Consider the following 11789-nt stretch of genomic DNA (forward strand, 5'->3'; position numbering starts at 1 on the left):
TTTTGTGAAACTGGGGATTGAACTCAGGCCCTTGTGCTTGCCAAGGAAGCACTTATTCTACTGAGCCGTCTCCCCGACCCCTAGGTAGCTACTACATTGCAGGAATATGTATTTTTATTATTTCACTGAGTTGGCAAGCAGCATGTTTTCTTTTTGTCGTTGTATTTATCTGTATTACCCAGGCACCATATAAAACAGTTTTAAGAAATTAATTGGTTTTATAAATTAGTAATACATGTCAACATGTGCTTAAAAACCTAAGATTTATTATTTTTGTTTTTAGTTTTAGCTTAATTTATCTGAAAATATTAGGTGGATATATATATTTGAACTCTAATAATATATACCTATGGAAAAAAATATATACCTATGGTATTATGATAGCTATATATTGTAAGTTTTTATGTATTCATTGATTTCAAGATTTATTTGTTGTATGTAACAAGGGAAAGTATCCATGCCCACAGTACTTTTCTGTAAGTCAAAGGCTTACACTTAAAACATTTAGGCAGTTTCAAAACCTTTTATTAGTATGCATTTTATGCAGCGTTGAAATGTACTTTCTGCTGCCTCACCCTTGGTGGTACTGATTGTTTTCATGCTTTTAATTTTATTACAGCTATTTTATTATCCAATAAAATAGATTGGCTCTGTGTGTAATATTTTTCTATAAAATAGTATGAAAAATGAACTAAACAGTAGAGTTATTTTGCCCATATATACCCTTCCCAGGCCTCATTCCTCCATATTCCTCCATAAGTACTGTCTTTAGCTGTTTCTTTAAATGGTTGTGGTACTTACCTGTCTAATTACTCAGTGAAGTTTTGTTTCTTGTTATTGTTAGGAAAAGCCATTGCTTAATAATTCTGTATTTTGAAACACAAATTTGTTCACCTTTTTGCTACTATATTTGCTTTCTTTACTAGTTTCTTATTATTTTTGGTATTTCACTAGTCTAAATATATTTAAACTGTTTTCTTCCTTTTGTGCACTCTGATGTACGCACTCCACCACAGACGAGTAGAATTTCTTTAAGCATTTTTAATTCTACAACCGTTTTTTATTTTTTTAAGGCTCGTTTTGCAAAACCAGTGTATCCAGGACAAACTCTACAAACTGAGATGTGGAAGGAAGATAACAGAATTCACTTTCAAACCAAGGTATGGAAAGAGTTGGAAGTACTTCATCTCTTCACCACTTTCTATCATTTTGTTCCTCTTACTATGTGTTCCTTAATTTGTTCTTTGTAATGTAGATATGAGGTAGAACAAAGGTTTTTTTGCTTTTAACTAATGGTAATTTGTAATTGAACATAAGAAACCTTATGCACCTTGTTTTTTATTTCCCTTAAAAATTATTAATTAAGCGTCTTGCAACATGGGCAAACTGATTCAAAAAGAATTAGAGCAATACTTTCTATAGTCTAATAGGAAATGCATCCTAAAATAAATTTTCTGGGTTAGAGCCCAAACTAGTTAATGTCTTTCTTTTTAATTATTTTAGTTTATTTTGAAGAGTAAAAGCAAAAACAGGAACAATGATGAGAAACAAAGACAGAAACAGGATAACATACAACAATACATATGTTACAGATTTTCAAAACAAGAGCTGATTAACAATGGTTGATATTTTATCTATTTTTATCATCAAATCTATTGCTCAGATAACAGAGAGTTATTAAACATCGGACATATGACTGAATATAGCTAGATCTGTAGTTAATGTCTTGTAGAACAATAAAATTACATTCTTCATAGTTATCTTACTAGATAGTTATTTGATTCAGTTAGATCTAATACTAGTTAATGTCCTACAGTACAATAAATTTACATTCTTCATAGTTATTTTAATAGACGCAGGCTACTAGATCACAAAGTAATCCACAAACTCACATCTTGCATTACAGAATCTAGGCCTAATTGTAAGTGACAAGCCAAATAAAGGTGTATTACACTAAAAAGACATTCAATCATTGTTTTATTTATATTTAAGAAATAATTTTTGATAGCACATTTAACCAGCTAATCCTTTTTGGCTTGATCTTTTTGTGTTATATGAAATAGGTTTAACAATTCTAACAGTAATAATAACAGTTTTTATTTATTGAGACATTGTAAGCAAACTGTATTACTGTGTTTAACACATAATAACTACGTTGAAATGCAAGAAAATCTGTGTTTATAACAAAAACTTTATTTTTTTTTTAAATTCAATTTAATTTTTTTATTTTTTATTTTTTTGCGGAACCGGGGACTGAACTCAGGCCCTTGCGCTTGCCAGGGAAGCGCTTATACCACTGAGCCAGCTCCCCGGCCCTATAACAAAATCTTGATGTTGTAAGTTGTCCGTGGCCACACAGAAAGTCATTAAGCTAAGATTAAAAACTCAGGTCATACTGGCTCCCAAGTTGAAATGCCAGGGTTTTAGCTCTTTTTATTATATCATCATCATTTTTTCTCTTCCATTACTGGAATTTTGGTTTTGTATTTCTTGAAAGCTGTTAGACTTAAATGTAGATTTTTATTATATATCGTTGTATAGTACATACAAAAGGATAATACAATCAAAATAAATAGGTTGTCATGTTCAGAAAACTCCACTGATAAAAATCAAAACTTTAATTAAGTGCTACTTTGACTTCTAGAAATTATCTTTTGCCTTTGTAACAATACTGTAATTTTTTTGGGGTTGGTGTAGCAGGAATCAAACTTGGGATCTTGCATTTGTCAGGCAGTCACTGTGCCGCTGAACCGTACTCCCAGTTCAGTACTGTAATTTTTATGGAAGAATAGTCATTGGAATAATTTGAAATAAAGGAGTAGGAATTAGAATTCATTTAATGACTTTTCATAGAAGGATAGACATTAATTTTATGCCATGTCTACTTCTAATTTAAAACAAGAACTCAGATCACTGCAGTAACAGCACTATTACAGTATGTTTCTAACCAATTTTATTCTATGACAACGGGAAAAATGGGCCTTGAGTGGATGTTGTGTCATGTGTTTTACTATTTATAAGAATTTAACACTTCTCACCTTTGTTCTATGTTAAAAATACTTATGTTTGGAAAAAAATTTCCCAAAATACCAATATGGTGGCTCCATTGCAAGCCATTTAACGTTTTACGGAATGGAACCTGGTCATCATTTTTATTTATTTATTTATTTATCAGTGTGCCAGAAATTGAACTCAGGACCTTGCACTTGTCAGGCAGGCACTGTACTGCTGTGCTATATCCCTAGCCTCAGTAGACTTTTTTAAAAAAGGGCTTTATTTGGTTTATGAACTGACCTAATAATAACTGAATTAAATGAAAAAGCCTTCATGTTTATTTACCTTATTTACATTATAACTTTTTATTTTATTTGGATTATTTGCTTTTTTGTTGTCTTTTTTTTTTTTTTTTTTTTTTTTTTTTTTTTTTTTGGTTTTATTTTTGGCAGATCTGGGGATTGAACTCAGGCCCTTGCACTTGCCAGGGAAGCACTTATTCTATTGAGCCATCTCCCCAGCCCCTATTTTCTTTTTTGTATGAAACAAAAATATAAATTTATTTTAAATGATTAGCATTTCACAGAAGTTGTTTCCAATGAAATCTTCAAATGAACTCTTCTATTTCCTGTTTTTTTCTTGTAAGGTTCTAGAAACTGGAGATATTGTCATTTCAAATGCATATGTAGATCTTGTACCACCATCTGGTATTTCAGCTAAGCCACACCCTGAGGTAGGTCATAAAACCTGATAGCCAAGTCATTTCCTTGCTTATAAATTTGTAATGATCATTTTAAGAATGTTCAGGCTATTTTTGAAAATGAAAGACTATGAATAGATTCTTAACTGTTGATGTGAAAAACATTTTTCAAGAGAAAGTAATTTTCTTATTTATAATGTCTAAATCAGTTGTTTAATGAAAAACCTTACAGTATTTGGATAAAAATAGATTAAAATTTAAATATCCTGTGCCTTTTCTTGATTTAAATATTTGTATTAAAACATGTTCTTTGTATGTGTGAAAACAAGAATACATAATCTTAAAACATTTGTGTCCTCTTAACATGCTGAGCGAGATGTTTAATATTGTTTTTTTTTTTAATATTTGTTTATTTATTTGGTAGAAGGTCTCACTACACGGTTGGGACTTGTAGTGATCCTCCTGTCTTAGTGTCCCTAGTACTAGGCTTACAGGCATGTACCACCACACGCGGTTTTGATGGCTGGAACAGTGCACCTGGAACAGTGCACCAGCATAGCCTGTGGTACCAGGGATCAAACCTGGCTCCTTGCTCCAGCCAGACAGGCATTTAGACTACCAAGCTGTCTCCCCAGTCCCTGAGTGAGATGTTTGATAAAAATGTTTATCTTCTTTTTATAAAATATTAATGTGAATATGTTGAGGTTTTCTTATCTGTGGGTCTTAATTTTGTCATAAAACATTTTATCATATAACTGACTGAAAATTAAAAATCTCTTTGTTGCTAGAAAGAAATTGAGGCTTCATGTAATTTAGTATTATAAACAAAAATGAGATCATAGAATTTCATTGTTTAATATCTTCCTGGAGTTAACTAGGAAATAGATTATCCAGTTCCTAGTTTATTTTTAAAATATTCCCAAACTGGAGATGGAGGCAAGGAGCATTACGAGTGTGATCCTAGTTTGGACCATTTAGCAAGACTCCGTCTCAAAAGAAAAATTTTTTAAAAGACTGGGATATATCTGAGTGAGAAAGCATTGGGTTCAAACTGAAATCGTAGGGTGCAGGTATGATGGGTATATATAAAAATAACATGTAAGTTTTATTATATAAAACTTTTAAATTGTGATGAAAGTAGAATCCTCATAACACAGTGAAGAAAAGTAATTTAGCTGCAATAGTTTTACACAGATTTTAAAGAAAATTTTTATTTTACACATTTATAATTCTTTCTCTCTTCAGGACATTTTTATAGAATTTTTAAAATTCTGTTTTGTCTATTTGCCAGGGTGAGAAGCTACAAAGTACTCTTGTATTTGAGGAAATAAATCATCGGCTTAAGGATATCGGTCATGAAATGGTAAAGAAAGTAAATGCTGTATTTGAGTGGCATATTACTAAAGACAGAAAGACTGCAGCTAAGTGGAGTAAGTCTTTTTAAAGACATGCATGAAACAATTAAAGCATCCTTTTGAGATATTTCATTGTAGTATCTAAAATTAGTTAAGATTTCACACATTGGAAATGTAGTGAATTCTAAAGGATACATTTGTACTGAACTTGTAAAGGTACTTTTCTCATGCGCTTATTCTCTATAACAACTATTTATGTTTGGTGTTATTAGAAATCTAGAGATGGGGAAGGGAAAGTAAAAGTTACTGAGATGTGTTACTTACATGTACCAACTCCCCGTGATGAATGTAATCATCATGTACTACAAATGTACTAAAATAAGAAACAGTGTAAAGGAATATCTACAAGTCCAGTACCACCTCATATAAATGTTTCGAGCATTCTTGTACTTTGGTATCTAACAGAGGCCTTACACCTGAGATACTACTGTATGTATAATAGTCATGCTGGCTGCATATTTTTTTAAAAAACTAATCTTCACCTTTCTTCAATCAAATGAAACATTTTTATTGTCTTTGACAATTTAAACATTGTTTTCTTTATCCCCAAACAATAGATTATTATCCTATTAGTGTAAAATAATTGTTTGCTTGACACACACAGATTGCAATTGGAGGTACCAATTTGTCTGTTGAGGGAAGTTATCCAATAGAATACTATGTTTGCAAGCTGGCAGCCACCTAGTCTAACTGACAGGATGCGGGAAGAAAGCAGTCTCCTTTCACCAATGCAGAGGTCCAGAAAGACCCTGCTACCATTTTATGAAGAAAGACAAATTAGAAGATGAAGAGAATAAAAGAAACCCAAACTCTTATTAGTTCATTTGCATTTGCTGTGTACTTTAGCTGTATGTTTTAGAGTACTCTAATCTCTGGCATTGTTGGAAAATTATAGTATGCCAGTGGAATGCTCACTGAAACTTTTTTATTTTTCTTACTTTTATACCTGTAAGCCTACAGGATACAGGATTTTTACTGTTAGTCCAGCCACTGTGGTCCCCTGAATCTACTTGATAATGTGAGAAAAGAAGTGTCTAGGGTAGCTTATGACTTAAAAGACTTTTCCTGTTTTTTTTAATTGGGAGACAGTGGGAAACCATGTAATAGGGTCTGGCTATTTGCTCCTGGAGACATGTGGGACTTGTAGAACTTGTGAATTGTTTATGTTTTAGGAACATTTAACTTGTAGGCCCAATTCGAGTTTGGTTGTAGTTCTCTGTGGACAGTAAGCCCAATGTATTAAACCTACTAGAATGCATTGATCTGAGATCAAGGTCATGCTTCTGAAAGCTCTATAAGTTATGGACTAAAGCATCTTTTCCTTTGGTCTTTATGTAGGTAATGAGTCTGCACAAATAATTTAAAGGAAAAGTGGTATGTTTGGGTTTTTAGTTGTATAGCAGAAGCTAGTATATTAAAGAGAGTTTCATTTTTATTCTGAGATTGCCTTTAAGAGTACCTATTTAATTGCCTTGAAAATCATATTGTTATATCAAGAGGGTCCTATAAGTGCCTTTGTTCAGTATAAATCACTGTAAGTGCTTAGATCAAAAAATATATAAAACATATGTAGATCAAATAGAACTTTTGAAATAATCTATTCTTAGAAAACATTTTGAAGTTTTGTTTGGCATAAACTTTTAAAAAAATATTTACTATTCCTTTTAAGTAGCATATATTCATTATATGTAATTTGTTATATAGTTGTATAAAGAAAAATAATGATGTATAACCTCAGTACCTATATGTTCTAGAAGACATATATGCTTGTGAAAAGTCAATTCAGAAAAGAGAAAAGGGAGAGAAATGTGTGATGCAAAGGCTGATCAAAAAGCATAATATGTAGGTAAATAGAAAAAAAATTATAGTAAAAGGCATTGCTATCAATCTCCTTTAAAAGACTCCATTGCTTCAGATACACTTATCCCATCATTGTTGTCACTTTCTGAAGCTGTTTTGGAAGTCTTTGTGTCTTTATCAGGTGTGATTTAAAAAAAAAAATGATCGTAAATACTGCTGTCACATTCCATCCAATTAAAGGCAGATCACTAAAACCATTCCAGTGTGTCCTCATTTACCTTACTCACTAGATCTGGTACTATTTGACCCTGAAGTAAAAATGACCATGAAAGTAAATGTTTTGAATTGATTTCAGGACATGGAGGCAGTCATGATAGTTCCAAACTAAAGATAACTCGTGATAGAGGATAGCCAGATCTGCATTAGAAAGTCAGAAAAGCGATGGGAGAAGTATGTTTGAAGCAAGGGGGAGTACTTTGAGAGGAATTAATGGTAATGTATCTTTACCTGTAATTTTAAATACTGAAACAGTCACTTTTTTTTTATCACACTTCTGATATAGTTTCTTCCCTCAAATTTCAAAGTACCTGACTTTTTAAGGATTAAAAGTGTAAACAAAGGGTCATTGCTGTACTTTCATTTTTTTGTATTCTTGTTGAGGACCATTGTTTCCTTAGTCTTCTTTTGTCAGCATTGGTTTTGTCAATGCTTTCCACAAAGAAAAATTTTATGACTTGAAAGATCATGGTTGTAAATAGTTTGTAAAGATACCTAGTCAGTGAGAGGAAAAGGAGACTGCTGAGCTATGTGTGGCACAGTTTTATTTCTGTAGCATATACACAAAGGTACATAGGTACATATATTCACATAGAAGTGTGTATATATAAAAAATACAAATAGGGCTTCAGTTTATGCAAAATTAATTTGAAATCTGTTAAATGCAGAAGCTTGATGTTAGGGGACATTTTCCTTTCCATTTGGGTGTAGTGCTGCTTGCTTGTAACTCTAGCACTCTGAGAGGTTCAGGTAGAAGGAAGGAAAGTAAAGTTCAGACCTAGCCTGGGAAACCTAAGATGACCCTGCCTCAAAATAACAAAGAATAAAGAAGGGCTTAGGTACAAAGTTCAGTGTGAAGGCCCTGTTTTCAATCCCTAGTACTGTAAAAAAATTTTTATATCTTATCCCTTTCCTCTTCCCTTTCACTCAACTTTTTAAAATTCTATACAAATAATACATATTATGAAGGTCTTTTTATATAATTTCCAGTAAAAACAGGGACTTTGCTCTTCATATTATAGTTCTAGTATCTCATATACTTTTTGACACCCATACTAGAAATTTAATGAGGTAAGTGAATAAAGAATATGAAGAAAAATGGTCCCTTCTCTTCTAGCCCTTTCCTTTTGCCAAAGTAAATATTTCTTCTTCTTTTTTTAGTTGGCAAAATTCTCTTTTATGGAGAGTTATAATAATTTAGGTTCATCTTTGGAGCAGGGCTTGCTAAGCAGAATGCCAAGTATACTGGGTTTCCCTGTCCATGTGCACCTTTTCTTGACCCTCAGTTGGGAGTTCTTACACAATTTAGGAAGTGACTGGATTGCAGCTCCTTCCCTGAAGTAAGAGGAAGGAATTGGTTTTCCTGTATGCATGGTCTCAGTCATATATGAGACTCTTCAGACTTTAGAAAATATAATTTTAAAGTCCTATAAATGTTGTATAGATAGCAATAAAGTTACATTTTTCAATAGTTCAGTTATTCAGCCTGTTTCTGGGACACTTAATCTTTATTTTATTAAGTTTATTGAACCATTTAGATATACATCATGATTACATTCATTATATGGAATTTTTACCTGTATATGACATAAATTGATTCCTCTTTCTTCCCAGTCCTCTCTCTTCTCTTCAACCTCTCTTCCCCTCCTTATTTACAAAGCTTTGTTTCCATTTTATCCTTGATTTATAATTTTTTCTTTTCCTTTCCTTCCCCATTCTCATTTCTTTTGAACAATAAATCTTATTGTGTAAAAGTTCATTAACAGAAGACAAAGTATTTAAAAATGTATAGTATTATTTTATATCATAACATTTAACAAACTAGAAAAAAATGTATTTTTATTATCTTGCTATTCATATGGTAGAACCTCTGATAAATTTAGGTACTTGAAAGGTGAGTAGAGTGTATCTCTGAATACATCAAGATACAACTGTTTTAAAATTGAACTTTTCTCCTTTGTGAACTGTAGTCTGTTTGAATTTCATTTTGCTACATTATGATATCTAACTCTATATTAATTCATACTTATTATATCTTAGTCCTGTAAAAAACTTCTGGAAAGCCATTATTGAGACTTTCAAATAATTTTTTCAGATATTATCTATAGATAAAATATATAGAATATGACATTAATTTGTAAACTAAAAATCTGCATTTTGCTGATTTTATTTTATTTTATTTTGTGGTACCAGGGACTGATTGCTAAGTTTATTATGTTCTCATATTTTAAGGGGAAGATATGATGCACATTGTTTTCTATTTTTCCCAGCTATTGATCTGAAAAATGGTTCTGGAAAACTGTATCAAGGTCCTGCCAAAGGCTCTGCTGACCTAACCATCATAATTTCTGATGAAGATTTCATGGAAGTAGTCCTGGGCAAGCTTGACCCTCAGAAAGTAATGATCTCAAAATTTTCCTTGATTTATTATTCTTTCTTTCTGATAATTAGAGCTTTAGCTGACTTTCAAATTGTGATTTATGAAATTCTTTATGGTTGGCAAATTACTTTTGTTCATGGAGTTTTGGATAACATTGTAAAACAACAGTTTTGGAATAAATTCCTCTTTATCATATAAAACCACATAAAACCCCACATTGAAATTAATACATCATTAGTACATGCATATGAAATTAGTGAATATAAAAATAGCCATTCTTGATATATATAAATTGTTGAACCTTTATTTAAAATACTTGAGACTAAAATGTTTCAGATTTTTTGGATTTTGAAATATTTGCATTGGCTTTACTGGCAGGGCATCTCCAGTCCAAAACTCTGAAACCCACAACACTCCAAAGTTGAAAATTTTTGAGTTATGTATCAGAAATGTTTCAGATTTCAGATATTTGAATTAAGGATGCTCAATCTGTATAAGATTAAGAACTCAGAGGGCTGGTGAGATAGTTCAGCGGACTAAGCACCTGCTTAGGAAAGCACTGGAACTGGATTCAATCTCTGGCATCACATTCCATGCCAGCCCCACCCCCAGTAGTCCTGGGGAGGCTGAAAACAGGAGGGTCACTGGGAGTCCAAGCTGCATAGTGAGACCCTGTACCAACCAAATATATTAAAAAAAAAAAAAAAAAAGAACTCAGGGGCTGTGGAGATAGCTAGGTGGTCTAAGTGCTTGCCTGGCAATTGTAAAAACCTGGTGCATGGTACCAGCCACTGAAACTGGGCATGATAGCATGCACCCGTAATCCCAGCATTGAGAAGGCTGAGATAGGAGCACTGTGACTCTGAGCTGCATAGTAATACCCAGTACCAAATAAATCAATAAATGATTAAAAAAAAAAAAAGATTAAGAACTAGTAAAAACTAGAAATAGGATGTTTCCACAGCCATTGCTTTATTTGTATGTTTCAGCAACATTCTTGTTGCTGGTACAAAGACACCTGCAACTTAAGGGAGAGCACTTATTTTGACTTACAGTTTCAGAAGACTGCCCACAGATAGTTAGCTCCCAGGCAGAAGGAGCATGGTGGTAGGGCATAGCGGGCGAAAACTGCTTAATCCATGGCAGCCAAGAAGCAAGACAGACAGGAGACGGGGACAAGAATCAAAATGCACCCTTCCAGGTTGCTGAGAACTCATCAGTGAATCAGTCCACGGTGGAGTACAATGCTCATAAGTAAGTTCCCTTCCAAAAGTCCCATCTCTGAATACATGAGACTTTGGGGATATTTTAGATCTGAACCATAACATTTAGAGGCATTTCAGTTGAAAATCATGGTTAGGAGTGCCTTCTTTATCTGGGCATGGTGATGCAAACCTGTAATCTCAGCACTTAAGAGGCTGAGGCAGGAAGTTGCCAGGAGTTTTGAGCCCAGCCTGGACTGCATAGTGAGTTCAAGGCCAGTCTGAGCTATATATTACGAGACTTTGTATCAGAATAAATAAAAAGAGTGCCTTCTTTGGTTATTGCTAAGTAATGTTAGTTTGAAACTTTTGGCCATCTCAGAACAAAAATCTCAGAAAATTAAAGCAGTTTCTGTAACAGTTTGACAGAAGAGGAAATTTGTTTTTTTAAATTTATTTTTTATTGAGAAATAAATATGAATGAGACAGTTTCACAGCTGATTAATAGGACAGTTTTGATAATCAATACATTGTACATTGTTATCTTCTTAGTATTTATCCATAGTACAAGAAGCAGATAGGATATTCTGTCCAAACACTGTTAGTACATGTCTTTCTTCTCTTTGAATTAAGCGAAAGTAGCTGCAAATTATCCTATTTTGTATATATAAATACAAAATGATCTTTCCTTAGTATACTTTTTTTTTTTTTGTCCTGTCAGAGGTGAATATTCTATTGGCATCTAAATACTATAGGTGTTTGAATTCAACTAAACAATCTAACACTGTCTAGCAGTCTATAATATTAGTGGGTTGTCCTCAGAAGTTACTGACTCGAGCCTTTTACAGCTCATCATATTAATATGGCTTTACTTTATATACCTTGTTTTTATACTTTTCTGCTGGATGGTTAAGACCAAGATATAGCAAGACCTATATAACAAGAAATGTAACTTTTGTATCTGATAAGGTCAGCCAAGTACTCTCAGGATTTATCCTGTAACCCTGTACCACCCTTTGTAC

The 11789-nt window shown here is 32.8% G+C and overlaps 1 protein-coding gene across 1 annotated transcript in view; it reads left to right on the forward strand.

Annotated features, from left to right (window-relative positions):
- Nucleotides 1-11789, forward strand: part of Hsd17b4 (hydroxysteroid 17-beta dehydrogenase 4) — a 110945-nt gene that overhangs the window by 77818 nt on the left and 21338 nt on the right. The window contains 4 exon segments of the mRNA XM_023700551.1: nt 1074-1160; nt 3641-3727; nt 4986-5124; nt 9456-9583. Of these exon segments, the coding sequence (XP_023556319.1) occupies nt 1074-1160; nt 3641-3727; nt 4986-5124; nt 9456-9583 (441 nt within the window).

This window comes from Octodon degus, unplaced genomic scaffold (genome assembly GCF_000260255.1).
Source record: "Octodon degus isolate 3935 unplaced genomic scaffold, OctDeg1.0 scaffold00124, whole genome shotgun sequence".
Classification (NCBI taxonomy): Eukaryota; Metazoa; Chordata; class Mammalia; order Rodentia; family Octodontidae; genus Octodon; species Octodon degus.